Consider the following 19,239-nt stretch of genomic DNA (forward strand, 5'->3'; position numbering starts at 1 on the left):
AGACAGAAAAAGTACTTGACTACAGAGATGATAAAAAATTATAAAGGAGTACGTGAGTAAAAAATAATGGTTGAAAAAAAAGGTGTAAAGATGAGTCTCAAGTGTTTGAATAAAAAGGGTTGATAAAGTGGCTCGTGAAAAAGTTCTTTGTATCATTTTTTGCTTACAAGATTACGATACTGCTAAGATGGTGATGATAATAGTGATAGCAAAGATGAAAATAGTAAAAGGAATGATTAAATTTTAAATTTACATCGGAAAATTTATTTATCAACTTTTTGTTAGCGGCAAATTTTTTTTTATATTGATTATTTCATCTTATTAAATGGCTGTCTTATTCTCATGGTCTGTATCTTCAATATCGTATATATATATATATATATATATATATATATATCAGTACAAACCACCCTGTTGGCAATATTACCAGACGCCTGAATATACCTCATCAATTTCCGTTAAAAAAGATTCGATGAATTTTCGAACGGGTTCTTTCGCTTATCGACACAAAATGATGACAAAATGAAGAATAAAAAGGTAAAATAAAATGAAAATAAAGAAACGATGATGAAGAAAAGAAATATAAAATAAAAAAAAAACCAGCACATCTGGAAATCGATATAGTCTATTTCTATTTACATTCTTCTTCCTCTTTTCATCCTGTTATTTCCTTCCTTTCGTATGTTCCTTGAATGTATACATACTCAATTGTTGAATTTTTTTTTTTCTGTTTATTAAATTACCGTAAATAAATAAATTACCTTCAATGGTTTTATTTTTTTACTTTCATAAGATTAAAATTCATGCAAAGCTATTAAAATAAGAATAATAAAAAAAGTTTTAAAAGATACATATATAAAAATGTTTCGATAGATGAAATTGTGAAAAAAAGTTCTGTGTCGATAACGTGTCGGAATCTCTTGTGATCTACTTCAATCGTTCCCATGGGAAATATATGTATATATAATAGAAATTGCAACGAATTTTGTTTTGATATCTTATGTTTCTTGTTGCGTATAAAAGCCTTCAGTCATCCAGGATCATCGCGTTTTATCCGCGGCAACCTAATTTTATTGAAACCTCTACTTTGATCAATGGATATGATATTTAGATTACAAAAAAAATAAAAGCTAATAAGCAAAACAGAAAGCAATAAAATTAAGGAGATTCATACTTGAATTATACTTTGATATTAGCGAGTTATGTTCATACAGATTTTTACATTTATTCATTTAATTAGCTAATGTATGCATGCTAACAGTATTTATGACTTTGTTCCGTTATAAATATTCATTTGTTTATTTTTTTCTATTAACTTGGCATAATTAACAAAAATTTTAGATCTACGACTAAGGTTCAAAAAAGAAAGATATTTATTACACTGTGAAAAATTTCCAAAAAATTTTACTATGGGTGCATTGTAACCCCGGACCATAAGAAAACTGGTACAAAATTTACAAGCATCCCATAGTAAACGTATGCGCATAGGTTCCAATTGTGTCGTCTGCGCATACCGTTTACTATGGGATACTTGTAAATTTTGTGCCAGTTTTCTTATGGTCCGGGGTTACAATGCACCCATAGTAAAATTTTTTGGAAATTTTTCACAGTGTACATGTACTTAAAGATGGAAACGTTTTTTGCGGAATGAAAATAAAAAAATAAAAATCTACTGGATTGAGATTTCTTAAATTTTTGGCATAGGTACTAATATGTCAGCCGAAAATTGCAGACCACCCCCAACTTCCGGAACTACTCTTTTGTTCTGCCCGAAAATATTATCACTGCTAGGCTTTCATTTTTAGTGTTATCAATTCGCTGATTTAAATATGCGATTTGATAAAAAAAGAAGAAAACTAATGAAGAAGTATTTTTTCAAACTAAATACAACTTTATTCAAGTATCAAAACTTCCGACTGGAGTAAATGCAGATTGAAATAAAATCCGCATCACTTGAAAACGACTCTGCTCAAAAAATCCCTACTCATTTTGAGTGACAATGAATCCAAAATAAAATAAAATTCGTATTCACTCCCGATTTTTAGCGTAAAATCAATAATTTGTGAATCAAGAACATTTTTCTCGCTTAAGTTTTTTTATTTTCACTGAGTGCGCCTAATTTTTTTCAAGCAATGATGACTTTCTTTATTTTTGACAATCACGAAAATGTAAAAAAAAGTTTTATTGACGTCTATTTAAGGCAGAAAATAATGTTATCACTCGCTGTCAAATGAAAGCGGAGCCATGAAAAATGTTTGGCTCTACGAACCACAAACCAATCCACTTACGTTCGCTCACAGAACCTTAGGAAATACGGCATGATAGCATAAACTGACATGTATATATATATTCGATACCATACAAATTAAATCGAGCATTGTAAAGAAGCTGATTGACATAACAAAAGAAAAAGTGAATATATAAAGAAATTGGGAAAAGAAAATAACGAAAAACCCGCGTGTCAAAACCTACAATCAATGAATTTGAGGTACCCTAGTCTATTTAAATTAAGAATTGATCCATTTTGTCACACGTCTCACCACATCAGTCATTTTATTTTAAATCCATAATCTGACAAGAAAATAACTATTGATATTACATAAATATGACGTCATTTATCTTAATCACTTAATTTATTTTCAGTAATTGCGAAATGTAGTTTGTCAGAAATGGCGCTTAGTTTTAAGTTTCAAGTTTACTTTCGTTATTACGCTTGACCATAAAACTTCTACAACTTGTTAAATTTTAAAGATTTCTTAAAATTTCTCATAAAAAGTTGTTTTGAAAGGCTTAGGGTGAAATGAAGTATAAAAAAATTTACCGCTTAATAGGGCAGTAAAGTCGAAGAATCATTTTTTTTTTTTTTCAACTATGATACAAGTAAAAAATGTCAATTCTAAGTCGTTCTAACACGAAGAAAAAAGAATAGTAATGATTACCATTTTATATGTAGTAACTAGACTAATTTTTTTGTAGAATGGTAATTCAATGTAGAATAAGATTCATCGCCATTTTTCTGGCAATGATTACTATGTTATTTGACTCAAAAATACAACTGTAGCAAAAAAGTTCACAACAAAAAAAAAAAATTTAATACGAGGTGTGTTTTGTAATGACTTGTTATAATGCGTTATATGTAACGTACTACATGATAATCATAAATCATGAATGCGAAACATGTGTGGCCTACGAGCACCTTTACTCGACAGATCGCCAACTTGCCTCATCTGTTTCTACTACTTATTTTTTCCACAAACTTTAACCCTCCCTTACTCTACTTTATACAATAAACCCAAACTCTACCATCAAATCATACACGCAAACCTTCACACCTTTTAACCCACAAACATTTTTTTTTTTTTTACTATTCTCCCTTATTTTACTTTTTTCACGTCGACGTAAGTCTAGCTTTCCTCCTTTGACTTTTACGAGAAGCTTTATTTCTTTTTCTCACTTAGATCGACAGTTTCTTTTTTTATTTATTTCAACGTGAAATCGTGCTTTACCTCGCTTGAGATATACATTTCACCTGTCTCGCTAACGTGTTCTTCAAATAGACTCTAGACTTGAGTTTCTAGACTCGAGACGATAGTCTCTAGACTCGTGATATATATACTGTGTTGATAAGAGACAACGTATTTGTCTTTTTTACCAAACTCATTACTCAACTTCTGTATTATTTTACATTTTATAAGGATGTTAAATCATCAAGAGAGATTAAACCATGAGATTTATAGTTTTAATTTTGATAAAAGGAAAACATTTTTGCTAAAGATATTATTCATTTAAAGTATTATCATAGAATTAAAAATAACTGTCATACGGAGAAAGAAGAATAGTTATAATTTCTATGTAGAATGGTAACCATTACTATGTTACAGAGTAACGAGGATTTTTTAGCGTCGAGTCACGGGACAGAGTAATCCCCCATTTTACATGGTAACGCTAACTATGCTAGCATAGGAATGATTACCATTCTACATTGACGAGAGAACTATGCAAATGGACATGACTACAATGTTACCCAGCAACATTTACGATCTTTTATTTATTTTATATTTAGTAAATAAGGTTATGACAAAATAAATAACTCAAGTTACTTTAAATATATGTAAGAATTGAATTAATCTATTGAAATAATTAAAATATTGCTTATAATGAAATATCATTTTTTGATAAAAGATAAAAAATAATTTTAAAAATTTGAATATTTAGTAATAAACAATTTATTTACTTGGTTTGTTTACTTCGTTGTCTTATATATATTTATTAAACAGTAGTGACAACTATTCAAGCATGGGACTTAGTAGTATTCTACATAGCACTGATTCCCATGCTAGATAACGATTTTTACCATTTTACTTATTTCAATGTAACACAGTAATTATTACCAGAAAAATGGTAATAAATTTTATTCTAAATAGCATTATTTACTATTAAAAAAAAATTAGTCTGATTACTGTGCAGAATGGTAATCTTTACTATTCTTTTCTCTCCGTGTAACTGACAAAGAAAATTTTTGAAATACGTATTGAATCATGCCCACAAATCTCCACTAGAACTAAAAATACCAAAAAATCTATTTTTAAAAATTTGTTCCTTCCTGTGTTTTAAAATTGGGCCGAGTTTATGATGATAAAATATTTACATCATTCAAATTTTTTTATTGAATAAAATAAATTATTTAAAAAAAGTAAATTTAACAGAACTAAAAATAAAGTCAAGTAATGAATAAATAAACGGAGAAACATTCGTTTTTTATTTTATTTTCCACTCATATAACGCACCTGAATCAGTTGGTTGAACGCGGAAGCTCAATTTTCTCAATCAAATACTTTATTGTAACTTTATAACGACCTAATAAGTTACTGAAATTTTTTTTTTTAACGACGTACCATCGTGACCTGGTTTTCCCTATAGATATTAAAAAAACATTTCTTTTTTTTATATCCAATAAAATTAATAAATAAAAATTTATGTACGTGAAAATAAATTTTTACTGTTATTTTTATTTTTGAATAGTTTTCTTTATATTATCAATAACCACGTACCAGTACCCTGTGGGTTTAATTTATCTCAACACGTCGAACCAGTCTCCCAGGGCGTGGACAAAGTTAGAAAAACTGGAGCATTCGGATTTGAAGGCAACCACTGAAAACCTCAAAAGGGCTGGTAGATTATTATACATGCATATATATATATATATATATATATATATATAGATATATATATATATATATATATATATATATCTATATATATATATATATAGATATATATATATATATATATATATATATAGATATATATAGTAATGTATGTATAGATGTATGTATTATATATACATAAGAGAGAAGAGGTAGGTAGAAATTTGTACTTTGGTCGATGGCATTGTCAAGAGGAGTCGGGTAGTGACCAGTGTGCTACCGAGTGCACTTTCGATTCACCAGCCCTCACTATTTGTCAGCGACAGACGGTGCTCTATTATGCTCGTAAAATATCAACACTCGATATTTTATAAATTTTTTTATTTTTTCTTTAATTCATTAGATAAAAAAAAATCACTTGTGTCTAGTCATTTGTTAAATGTCACGTGATATTTGAAACTATTCTCAATATTTACTTTTTCATGTAAATTACTGCTCAATTAATGAAAAATATTTTTTATTTACTAAATTACTTACTTGTGTTTTGTTGCCGAGATTTTTCACCCGGCAGTTGAGGTACGTCGTTTTTCCTAGCAGCGCTGTCACATTTCTGGACGCTGATATATCGAAGTATGGCCCAGATCTCGATGCTGGCTCTTCAAAGACATTGTGGTGATGGTGAAATATGTCTGAGCTTTTACTATGGTGTTGTGCACCGTAGCTTAGGATGCCTGTTAACAATCAGAAAGACAAAAATAGTAATTAGTAAATAAGAAAATTTATTTTTATTCGACTATTAAATTAAAAAGTTAGACGTTTGCAGAAGTAGGGGACAAAGACTTGCTTAGAAGAATTTATAATATATCATATATATGTGAAAAATGAAACATATTGTTGTTTTGCGTGAACGTATGTTTATATCGATTTTGTATGCATGTCAACATATATGTGAATATATACGCAAAACTTATCGAACTATTTGTTTCTCATGTGCATACATACGTTATATATGTGATATATAATTTTCTATGACGGGCTCTCCATAAATTTCTAAAAGTTATTTTTGGTTGTCATTTTTCATACTTATTAAGAGCCAAATTATAAATTTATATCAATTCATTAGCTCTTTCAGGTGCCCCGTCATGCCCTGAATACTCTACAATATAACTCTTCTCTATATTGAATAAAATGTCAATAATATAATAGCTGTTTCTAAAGTTCCTAATTGCGGTTGACAGGATGCAAAGTGTGATGGTTTAAATATTAATGATATTTAAACAGTACATTATGATGATGAGATGACGGTCACAGAATCTCAATTGAACACAGCGTAATTAGAGTTAACACACGGGAAATTTGAACGAGTAAAAATGAATGCGTTTAATCATCATAATTGCTAAAAGTTCAAATTTAAAATATGTCAAGGATCGACTGAAAGTAATATAAAAAAATATAATACTAAGATTCAAGTATCGATGAAATTTTTTTAATAATTAAATTTTGCTCTGAATTTTTTTTTTCATAATTTCTAGCTGTTACAGATGATTGAAATTTTTCTACATTTTTTTTTGATAAAATTTATTAGTACACAGAGAAAAAATTATAGTAACTGTTCCTAGTACGTTTATGAAATATCATCCCATACCGTTATGGTAATGATTACTTGGGATTATGGGATATAGACCCACACTTTCTGGGAAAGTTTCCATAAGTATGGGAACAATTCCTATCATTATGGTAACAGTTTCCATATCGCATGTGAAAGAATCATGGTAATGATTACCATACTCATTAGGAATAATTCCCATAAGCAAATAGGAACCAATCCTATAACCACATTGTAACGGTTCCTAAGCGTATATGGTAATGGTTACCATAATATTATAATAACCATTACCATAGGTACATAGTAACAATTACCATAATTCCATAGGAACTATTTCAATACCATATGGGAATTATACCCATAATTATAGGAATTATTACCATAATATATATGGATGCCGTTCCTATAATCAAGATTTCAAAAAAACCGGTTACCATGCAGTATGGGAACCATTCCCATAATATATTGTAACTGTTACCATAATTTTCTCTCCGTGTAAAATATTTAAAATTATACACCTTATAAAATTCAAATATATGTGAAACTTTTCTTAAACTTATTGAAATATTTCCACACAGATTTTGCTGATTTCGTGCCACAACTTTGTTCTTTACTAAATAAAAAAGTTAACAATCTTAATTTTCAACAAAAACTAAACGAATTGAATGAGAGATAAATCTGATTGAAGTTATGAATGATATTTGTTGTGGATTTTACATGTCAATAGTTGAATAACTTATCAGATAATCAAAGTTAACAAGTATAGACTAGTCTTTGACCACACCTTGAGGACTTTCTTAAAGTTATATTATAGAGATTGAGTTGTAAAGGGCGTACGATAGAACTTTACCTATTAATCGTTGGACGCTCGGATGTACCGGATACTACAAAGTAGATATATGAGTTCGTGGATAACGCTCGACTTGCTGATGTTTAAAGCAAATCTTTACAAAGTATCTCTCAAGAAGATATGACTCAACTTTAAGATACTTGGATAATAAAAAAACCAATCTCATCTATTCCTTCTTGCAAAGTCAACTACTAATTAATTATCGGATTTCCGATACGCTTTGTAAGTATTCAAATTTAATTAATAAGCTAATTGTTTTGTTTAATTTCAAAGCCAGCAGTCTGAAGAACCCAATCGACGACCTTCTATTCGCTGAACTTTTGATGGTAATGAGTACTTATTGGTTAAAATTGAAACATAAATAATTCATTACATCTTAACTTTTTAAGCTAAATACTTAAGATTTACTTTAAAATAAAATAAAATAAAATTTATATCTCTGGTTGACCTCTGAAACTTTGCAAACATGTTCTATGTGAAAATTGAAGCAGCCTCAAAGGAATTTTCAGCGGGTCTATATCGTTTCAAAGGTGTAGAATTTCAAAAATCGATTGTAATTTTACGAAATTTAATTGTTGGCGGTTTTTTTTAAATTTAAACAATAAATTTTATTTAAAAAACTTTTTGAGAGACTCTTGGTACTGTGCCGAAAAAAATTAGATATTAAATGTAATGATTTTAGATAAATTCTAAAATTGATTTTTTTTTCAATTTCGTTCTCATATTGAAATTATTTCGAAAATCTATGTAAGAATCGAGATATTTTTAATTTAATATTTCCTTTTGTCCCAAGTTTGCTGTACAAAAAATTTCTCAAGCCTTTTTCGGACGATACTCGAATTTTCGGATACATAGTTTTTAAAACAGATGTTCAGTTTCCATAAAAAGTAATTTTGAACTAAGAAATCTGAATTCTATATTCTATTTAGACCTTTGTACATCTAATCTTTCAATTATTCAAATTTCTTTGATCAGAGCTAAAAGTAGAACTATCCGATTCGACGAATTCAAAATTTCGAGTTGACAGAAGACTTCAAGGCTTAAAAAAAAAATTTCAAAAAATTTAAAATCTAAGATTTACATGATTCTGAGTAGACCTCAATAGATTTATGGACATCAATGTAGATCTAAAATTAAAAAAAAAAAATAGATTTATGGTAATCTAATCAGATTATAGTGGATCTGAAACATTGTGATCCGGTTGTAAAATATTTAATTAATCACGATTAATAGTTATAGAGTAAGATATAACTTTCGTTTTTAATATCCTGTTCATAGTAATAAAAGAAGGAGGGTACAACGAAAAAGGCGGGCTTAAAGAAGAAGACGATGAAGAAAACATGGACCAAAAGATTGCCAGCGGCTTGAAAATGTTGCAATAATCTCTATACACTAGTCGTGTGTACGGTATACAACACGACGTGGTCTATGTATGATATCATATATATATAATATGAGGAGGTGGGTACTAGGTAACAACTATATATATATATTTATATATTAGATAGATAGGTGTACATAAATATACCCAGAGGTCGTTGAAAGTGGGCTGGTAAGGTTATGTATCGAGGAGTACTCCATTCAGCAAGCTTTTGTCAATAAATATATAAGCTTGAGATGGGGGCATCATATTTCTTGGTCGTAGAAAACCCACAAGGGATTTATTACGAAATTCATTTTATTTTGTGGTGGAACTAAAGAGGATTAATTTTCGCATTTTCGTTTTTTACTACCGAGATCTCCTATTCATTATCGTCAATGCCGCTTGATTTCTAATCCTTTTGTCAAATGGACTCCATTTATAACGGATGGATAAAGAAAAATTATGGGAAATGAAAAAATCATTTTTCAATGGGGTTTAGTGTTGTTATTAATTTTTTCCATTTATTTACTAACAACATATCCTAAAATTTTAGATTTTTAACAATAATTTAAGTTTCAAATATCTGCTGAAAATATTTTAGAATAAAAAATTTTTAAAAATAATCGTTCACAGAATTTAGAGCATCTTCTGCTTATTAATAATAAAGCAATTTAATTAATTAAGCGGAAATCGATAGTTAGTTTCAATAGAATATTCGATTAAGTTTTTTCCTTCTACCAACTTATTTTTTAAATTAATTATAATAATTATAGTAAACAGTTTAAATCCTCTTACAAGTAATTATAATTACATGGATTTAAAGTTTGTGTATAAATGAAAATCCTTAACTAAATATATTATAAACTCTTGTATTAGCACGTACAATACTGAACGGAAAGGGATTTATATATATATATATATATATATATATATATATATATATATATATATATATATATATATATATATATATATATATATATATATATATATATATATATATATATATATATATATATATATATATATATATATATATATATATATATATATATATATATATATATATATGTGTTCGCATAAAGAGTATTTGAGAAGATTTGGCTTCTATTAATAGGAACTGAAACTTAGATTGATTTGAATTGTACGCATATTCGTGTAGATTATGCGGATAAGATAACAAGGAACTTGGTGTAAATTATCATAATAATGTTAAAGACAACCAGAATGTGAAAATAAATAATAACGTATGAGAGAATATTACACGGTCGGATTAAATTGTTGGTAAATTTCGTACGTCAGTTTATGTATCGCATATATAACTAAGCAACACGTTATATGTATTAGCATCTCGTGGATTGAAGGGTTGTAATTCAAGCTAGTTTACGTTCCTGCATGTTATCTTCGTAGTGCGAGAAATTTCAAACTATCTGTATGTGGTTGAACTACTCAAAGTAAATCTTGACAGTTTCGATGTTTCAACTGAATTTAACAAACATGTATGTCTCTAGATATACACTGTGAGTATACACTACATGAATATATACTCAATTTGAATATCATTAATTTCAATTAAAATATTTTATATTATCGAGTTGATATTATATTGAATAAATAGTGTGCTAGAAATTAATATTAAGCAGATTTTGTGCAAAAAGATCTTATTTGCTGTAAATGCCCTCATAAAATGATATTGGAGTAATTTTGGTGCAGAACATCTTTGTACGTAAAGTAGGTTTAATAATGACCAGTGTTTCAAAATTCATGCATATATATATAATGTATACCGCCATGGTTAGTCAAGACAATAATTAGTACACTAGTAGGGTTTATTTACTGCTTTTTTTTAAAAATAGTTTACTACTTTTTATCAAAGCATGGTAGTGTAGAAGAAGTGGCATCAAAATAGATCGCTGTACTGAAAGCGACCATTTTGGAATAACCTAACCTTTAAAAGAAAATGTAAGTAGTTCTCACAATTTTTATGTTAATTAGGGGAAAAACGGTTATTTAAAAAAAAACGATCTAGTGAAACAAGTCGGACTAACTCCAAAAATATAAATATTGCTGAAACCAAAATATTCAACGTTCTCAAAAACTGAAATTTTTGATCATTATTACTCTCCAAAAAGGAATTCGAAGAAAAATCACTATTTTGCAGTAAATATTGACTTATTGTTACTAATAAGTATATTATTTGAATTAGTGATATATTTCACTAGTAAACATAGTGAATAATCACTATTTTCATTTCAATTGAAATTTAAGAAAAAAAAAAAAAATTAATATTTATAGAAAATTGTCTCACTTTTTAAATACTAAAAAACCCTTCTATCGGTGTATTTTAGTTAGCTAAAAAATAAGTAATTAAATTTAAATATTAACTACTTATTACTTCATATTTAATTTTGTTAAATGAAATTTTTAGTTAGTAAAGATTTTGATAGCTGATTAAGCGAGACTAATTGACTTTTCGTTAAAGTGTAAAGAGATGACGGTGACGACAGGAAAACTTTGAGCACGGAAAAGGAAAGAAGATAAGTGGCTCGCGTACCGTAATACTGTGTTTGTTGAGAGAGAGAGAGACAGAAATTTCAATTTTCTAGAATGATATTTGCCTACTAAATCACCACGATGCGTTTTCTAGTAGTTGGCTGTACTAAGTCGTTATACCAAAATCAACAAGCATTAAACTTAGGTATTGATAAACATTTGCTATCAAGATTCGTTCAAAATCAATCATATCTTATGTTCAATCTATTCGTATCTTTTCAAAGTTTCATGTAATAGTTAAAAATAATAGTTTTTAAATTTGATTAAGAATGTTATAAAATTTTTCAAGTTATGAATCATGCTATCGACAATAATCTAAGATGATTAAAAAAGTAAGAAATAAGAAAAATTAATTTTATTTACTTTCAAGAAAGTTATTCTATCTATCATAGCGATCTTCGGGTTGTAAGAGACCGAAAGAGTTCGATAAAAATTTCAATTACCGTTTGACGGTTAAGAATTTAACATGTCTGATAAACTTGATGGATATTGATATCCTAGATCGAATAAATAAATAAATATTTGTATATATATGGATGTTTGTATATATGTTCGAAACAAATTAACATTTACATGCAAATAACTAAAGAACTTTTGAAAATTTCGGAAACTGATAACAGCATTTTTTTGCAGAACGTTCAATTTTCAACAAAAATATTCATTGATTTTTCCGATACACTGATACCATGGTGAATGATAAAATTCCAAACTTTAAAAAAAATTTTCCCATGTTGTTTAAATAGGAAATCAAAAGTTGCGATGAGGCGGCTCTTATTATTAATATTAAGAGCTCAAACTTTGACAGTATTTTTTTCCGTCATTTCGAACAATATTTTTCGTATAATTTTTTGAAAAAAAATTTTTTTGAATCAGTCTAATATATACGTGTAAAAAATTATAATTGATGAATACATGAATAAAAAATAATTGTTGATAAAAAAAAAAAAAAAAAATATCGTGAATTAGTCACTGGACTTGACAGTTCGGTAGAGAAAAAGATAGGAAACATGAAAGCAAGGTAAAAACTGTCGCCGCCAATTTGGAGGAAAATTGGATTAAACCGTTTAGAGAAGCTCGATAAATTTGCGCTTGTATATTTGCCAACGGATGTTAGCCTCCGGAGGCGGAGAAAACGGAAGCGTACGGCGGTAGTGAGAAAAAAAGATTAAAATAAAAATATGAAGTAAATATTTGAAAAAAAGAATCAAGTTTTGAGCAATATAGAACGAAATATTGTGAAAACAACAAATTCGAAATAAACTTTTTTTATGTATCTTCATTTGAATATTCTGTAGAGTCGATATTTTACATTTGTTTCTTTAAGATTGAAGATTACATTATTTGTCAATCGTGAAAATGGCATCGAAATTATGGTCTTCAGTCGCTAAACCATCATTAGGTGTAAAAGAAAAAAAAATTAATTATAGATACGACAATTTTAAAAAATATCAATTTTGCAAAAGAAGATTAAGAAAGTTTAAAACTTATCAAAACAACAAAAAGAAAAAAATAAGTATCCTTTATTTTCATCGTACACAACACCAAATAACTCTAGACCCACTATCTCAAGATGAAATCGTCTCGGGAATGTCGACGAGGTCTCAACTTGTTGGGGTTTGTTTTTTTTTTTATTATCTTTTTATATTCTTTATTTTTATTTCTGACTTTAGCGTTTCATTCACGTACTGTATATTTTATATCTTGTTTTACTCCTTCTCCGTCTTCTTTTTCTTCATCTTTATCCTCATTCTTCTCTTTCTTTCTTTACGTTTGGCATTACAATGTCTAGCCAATTGAGTTAATTCCACACAATGAGACTGAGAGGAAGTTTTGGTTCAAAAAAAGACAATTCAACCGCAGTCATTTTTTTTTATCTCCAATTTCTAAGTGCCATGCGAAAAAATTGCTAAACTAAGCAAATTCATATCAATTGGAATTTCAATTACTATATATACTACTTTATAAAAAATTATAATCTTATTCTCTTTTAATTTTTATTTCGAGCAATAAATTAATTATCACGAATTATTTATCACTTAATTTATTTTCGGAACATAATTTATCGTGTCCACGCATTATCAAGGTTTCGATAATTTAAAAAATATAAGTATCTTCAAAGTCAATGTCAGTTGAAAAAAAACAATGTAATAAAATATGTATTGGAATCGTGAAGCTAACAATGAAGATAATTCAAGGTTGACGCATTAAATATGATGATAAAAAAAACATTACATTCCAAGAGTAATTGCACTAGCATCCAACAACAGTTACTATAGTTAGTCTTGACGTAACCGCTAAGCAGCGCAGTTATCGTTCATTATATCTCGCTTAAAGTGCAGTAGCGTAATATACTTGCAAAAAATTTTAAAAAAGTGAAATGTTTGAGCCAACTAGCAAAGAAGAAATAAAAAAATGGGTGGAAGATAATATCATAGACAAAGTTGTCCTAAAGCTAAATAAACAATCATCTAATGTGTCTTTAAAAATTTCATTTCCGGAAAAAAATTTTTTGCTGTCAAGCATAATATTTGCTGAACTTAAGTTCAATAGTAGTTTGAATCCATTCGAAAATGTAGAGGACACTGTGCATTTAGTGATCAAAAGACCATCAATTTTGGAACTGTCCAATACTGTTTTACATTTGGATGCTTTATTTCACAATGAAATTTTGTTTTATGAAAAATTTTTGAAAAATGAATTCATTAGTAAAAATGAGTTTCCACGTTGCTTTTACACAGCTGAAGATAAAAGTGATTTTGCACGTACAGTCATTGTTATGGAACACATCGAATACATGGGTTACGAAGTGTATTCAAAAAGCAGTGACGTACCCTTCGAATATATTATATCAGCAATGCAAGCAATCGGTCGTTTTCATGCAATGGGTTATGTAATGAAAATTAATAAGCCAGCGAATTTTATGGAAATAGTTAATGATCTTAAGGAGTACCGGTTTTTTCCTGAAGAAATGTTCGGTAATTTCATAAATTTGGTTTCAGTAAGACCTGTTGAGTGGTTGAAAAAAAAAAATTATGATCCAATTTTTGTTGATAAAATGGAAAAATTTCTTACCAATGCATTCGACAATGTAATGTTTGATGCTGTTAAACCAGTAGAACCACTGGCAGTACTTTGTCACGGTGATTTTACAAAAAACAATATATTTTTTCGCGAAACAAATCGCGGTTTAGAAAGTATGTTAATTGACTTCGCAATGTTACGTTATTCATCACCGAGTATCGATATTTCAACTTTTTTGTACTTGCATTGTTCAAGGGAAGACAGGAACAAAAGATTTACGGAAATATTTAAAGCATACCATGATGCGCTAATTAATTATATGCAAAAACATGGAATTAAAAATTTGGAAAACTATTCGTATACAAATTTTTTAAATGATTATAAACGTCGTGCAATGTTTGGTTACATTATTGCAATATTTTTCTTACCGGTAATACGTGGATTGTCATCTTTGTCAGCGGAAGAAGCTAAAAATTTTAATCCCGAAGAAATGTCGCAAATGATGAAAGAAGTGGGCGGGGATGATTTTTCTGAAGAATTGGCAAATATTTTGTTAGATATACGAGAAAGTGGTTATTTAGACCACGTACTGAAAGTTTAGGATGAAAAATGCTGTCATTTGATAAACTTTATTTGTTTTTTGGAAAATGATCGATTGATGCATGTTTTTTTTGTGAATTTTTGCGTCACGTCGATTATTGGTGACAGACGCAGCTAACGGAGCATAAAAGGAGGATGGTTGCCATTTACGTGACTACGTTAAGTTACATAACGATTTATAAAGATATATATATATATATATATATACATATATCTATATATACTTGATATAAGTGAACGGAAGTAGTTGCGGAAATTTGAAAACGTCATGTAATGAGATAGTGTTAAATGAATGTCATGATGATCATAATGTAATAATAGTGATACCACATTTATATTTTTTTTTTTAGGAGATATTAATAAATAATATTTTTTATTTTGTATTCAAACGAACAATAAATCTACGCTAATTACTTTTCAATTATCATTTATCATTTTAATTGCATACAGGAGTGGAGTAAGCAAAATGGGTTACCCGAAAATTTTGAAAAATTTTTTATTTTTTGGAAATAAATTAAAAAATGTTTTTTGTACATGAATAAAAATTTATAAATAATTTAAGAATTTCTAAGTATAAAAAAAAAATAATGTAGTCAAATAATAAGTTTTGAATAAAAAATTTTAATTCAGGCAAATTAAATTTATTTCAAACATTCCACTTTGCAGTGTGTTTTTAAACTATAATTCAAAATGAAATAAATTATTTCTCGTTAAAATTTTTTTATGGTTAATTAGGTAAAAGGTAATAAAAAAAATTTTTGAATGTCTATTTGAATAAATAAAAAATATAAAACGTTAATAAAATAAAAATAAGAAAATGAAAAGTGTGATATAAAAAAGAAATAAAATTTAACTAAAGGACGCATCTGAAGTGAATTGAAGTAGCGAGTATAATGCTATTAGATGTATGTACAAAAGATATATAAATGTATTATTCCGTGTATGCATATATAAAAACCTGGAAAAATAACCGAGGGTGGAACTGCGACTGTAAAAGAAGAGTTTGCGCGTCAAGTTATTCTTCCATCGCGTTGGTATACATACGATAGATCTGCCTTTCAAATAAGGATTACTCAGTTTCAAAGATAAATTTTACGCTCCTCACATACACACACATAAACTATTTTTTTTATTACATTTAATAAATTTAATTAGTGAATTTTCTAATTCACTTTTTTAATTACGTAGAAAAATTTTCATTATGCTCAACAATGAGTGATTAATTAGTAATGGATTAAATTATTAAAAATTATTCATTGTTACGAATAATTCTAATATTCATTTTTCCGCATGAATAATTAAGAAATATCACCCTTTATCAGCCAATTCAATGTAGATTGCATTCACAGTGAATTTCTTAAAAAAAAATTTATTTTAGCAAGGGTCGTCAGATATTTTTGGCTGAGTTTTTTTCGGAAACAAAATCTCTAATTAAAAATTACAAACTGCATATTGATGCATTACTGTTTAAGTTAGTAGTTCGTTTTAATTTTTGGATAATATTCAATTGTTTAAGAGAAAAACTCGGCCAAAGTTTCCATTTACTGTGCAAGTACAACAAAAATAGTATAGTTCGTGGACTTGAGAGTAATAGAGAAAAAAGTGAAAACCCTTCTCATGAAAAAAAAACGTGATGCTAAAAATTTTGTTATTTAACTTAATGAGCAGAGGTATTGCTAATCAGTTATAAGAGATTTAATCAGAAAACCGCAAATTTATACAATGCAATGATGACATTTATTTTTTTTTTTATTGTTATTGATTATCATTAATAACTACGTGCTACTTGAAGATTGTTATCTAGTGTAATTATAAGATAATAAATATATTGATTGCCGTATCAGATAACATTTGTATATTGCATGAGCATTGCATTTTTTTTCACTTGCCTTTCCATCCGCTTAAATAAGCAGAGCAATATTTTCAGTGACAATAATTTTATACTATCCTTTATAATACACTTGTGTCAATTTAAACTTACAAACGATTCCGGTTTGAATATTTGAAAAAACAAATAAAAAATGTGTTCAACTGTAAGTTTACTAAATCGGTTCAAAACAGAAATAATACCAAAAGTACTAAAAATATCGAATAAAGAAAACTATAAAATAAAATGCATGGAATCATCAATCAACGATACATTTTCATTATCAAGTGTACATTTTATTGACATAACTTTGGTGAACAACGATAAAATTAATTTAGTGATTAAAATACCTCCAAATTCATCAGATCGCTTAGAGCAATTCGATTTGAAGCAACTTTTCCGCAATGAAATAATTTTTTATGAAAATTTTTCAAACCATGTTGCGGTTCCAAAATTTTTTTACGGTTTGGCAGCAGAAGACGTAAGTAAAAATGTTATTGTTTTAGAAAATGTGACAAAAAGTGGTTTCAAAATGTGTCCCGCCGAGTATCACATGCCTTTTCGTTATGTGATAAATGCTGTACGCGAACTTGGAAATTTTCATGCAGCGCATTATGTATTCAAGGAACGTAATCCAGATAAATTTAAAAAAATAGTTTGTGACATTAAAGAAAGTTGGTTTGTAGAAGGTAATTGGTTAGCAGATAAAATAAAAATAGTTGGAAACAGACCCGTCGAGTGGTTACGTAAAATAAACTATGATAGTAATTTTTGCAATAAAATGGAGTATTATCTTGGTGACGCATTTAATATGATTATACTTGATGCTATAAAACCTGTTGAACCACTAGCTGTGTTGTGTCACGGAGACTTCACACGTACCAATATGCTTTTCCGTGAGCTGTCTTGTGCTGATGACGGTGACGATTCTGGTGTTGACAATAGTGATGTAGAAGAAAAGAAAAGATTAGAGGTAATGTTAATAGACTTTGGTATGATAAGATACGCATCCCCATCAATTGACCTCTCGACGTTACTATACTTGAATTGCACCTCGGAAGACAGAAAGAATAGATTCGATGAGATATTTCTGGCTTATCACGACGCACTACTGGATTATCTTACTAAAGCTGAGTTAATTGACCTGAGCCGATACTCATTTGAAAAGATGCTCGAGGATTATAAACGACGTGCTGCTTACGGTTTTATTGTTGCATTATACTTCCTACCGTTTTTATACGGTTTTGGTGACGACCCAGATAAAAACAATGATACTACAGCTTCTTCTTCTACAACCGCAACTGATACTAGTACAAAGGATAATAAAGATTTAACAACGATTACATGGGCGGGTGGTGATGCTATGTCAGCTGTATTTGCTGATATGTTATTAGAGTTAAAAGATACTGGTTGTTTAAATCACATTATTTTATGATGTTATTCAACGCATGTCTAGTTATCGCGCCTTATCATATTTGAAAAGCAAACCCTAAATGGCCGATTACCGATCGGTGTTCAATGATTTGTCAAAAAGCAAATGTTGTCATGTGTTCTTAAATAGTGTTTGATTATGAGGGTCATAGACAAACTCTATTATTATCACAAGAGTAAATAATCTTGACACTAAATATATTTGGAATGAGTAGTAGTCCAATCTAACAACTTGTATACCAGTATCTATATGCATGCGTTTATTATTTTTTTAAATTACAATAAAATAAAAAATGAGTGGTGAAAGCAGTCAAGAACTAGTATCATAACCCCACCTAATTTAAGGTTTACTTTGCTGGTATAATATTTCGCAAAAATCAGGCATTTGTTGAATAAAGTATGGTGCATAGCACGTGGGGTGTCATTATCCGTCATACACAATGTTTTTAGCACTCGGCATTCGTGTATATGCATCTATAACTCATGTTAAAAACATCGATTCTCGTAAAAAGACCTACTTAGCCCACTAGTTTTACAATGTACTATTTTTAGCAGTTAAGGCCGAGCAAAACGATCTAATAAAAAACTTCTTGGAGATATTTATAAATCACGTTATTTATCAACACCTATCAGTGCACGAAAATTTTTTCTTGTTTCGTTTCACAAAATTTTGTTAAAAATTAAAAAAAAAAAATTAGTGTCTGTTCTATTTTTTCAAAATATGAATTCGAAATAAAAAAAAAATTTTAATCAGTTCTTTTTATGGTAAAGTTAATGAATTCATTAAATATGAAAAATAAT

General features: G+C 28.5%; 3 protein-coding genes across 4 annotated transcripts in view; 2 read left to right on the forward strand and 1 right to left on the reverse strand.

Annotated features, from left to right (window-relative positions):
• LOC103575029 (kin of IRRE-like protein 3) overlaps positions 1-19,239 on the reverse strand; it is a 239,046-nt gene that overhangs the window by 75,056 nt on the left and 144,751 nt on the right. For both annotated transcript variants that reach the window (XM_008554635.2, XM_008554636.2), the window contains exon 3: positions 5,685-5,878. In XM_008554635.2, coding sequence (XP_008552857.1) covers positions 5,685-5,878 — 194 coding nt within the window. The remainder of the gene's footprint in view (positions 1-5,684; positions 5,879-19,239) is intronic.
• LOC103575026 (uncharacterized) lies at positions 13,693-15,683 on the forward strand. The gene has a single exon (NM_001414824.1). The coding sequence runs from the start codon at positions 13,897-13,899 to the stop codon at positions 15,139-15,141; it is 1,245 nt and encodes a 414-aa protein (NP_001401753.1). The 5' UTR covers positions 13,693-13,896; the 3' UTR covers positions 15,142-15,683.
• On the forward strand, positions 15,927-19,069 carry LOC103575027 (uncharacterized). Its single transcript, NM_001414825.1, has one exon. It carries the CDS (start codon positions 17,162-17,164, stop codon positions 18,440-18,442), a length of 1,281 nt encoding a protein of 426 aa, NP_001401754.1. The 5' UTR covers positions 15,927-17,161; the 3' UTR covers positions 18,443-19,069.

Source organism: Microplitis demolitor, chromosome 1, assembly GCF_026212275.2.
Source record: "Microplitis demolitor isolate Queensland-Clemson2020A chromosome 1, iyMicDemo2.1a, whole genome shotgun sequence".
Classification (NCBI taxonomy): domain Eukaryota; kingdom Metazoa; phylum Arthropoda; class Insecta; order Hymenoptera; family Braconidae; genus Microplitis; species Microplitis demolitor.

Bases quoted from the DNA above. Each gene is read 5' to 3' on its own strand.
- LOC103575027 (NM_001414825.1), top strand. From the start codon at position 17,162: ATGTGTTCAACTGTAAGTTTACTAAATCGGTTCAAAACAGAAATAATA.
- LOC103575026 (NM_001414824.1), top strand. From the start codon at position 13,897: ATGTTTGAGCCAACTAGCAAAGAAGAAATAAAAAAATGGGTGGAAGAT.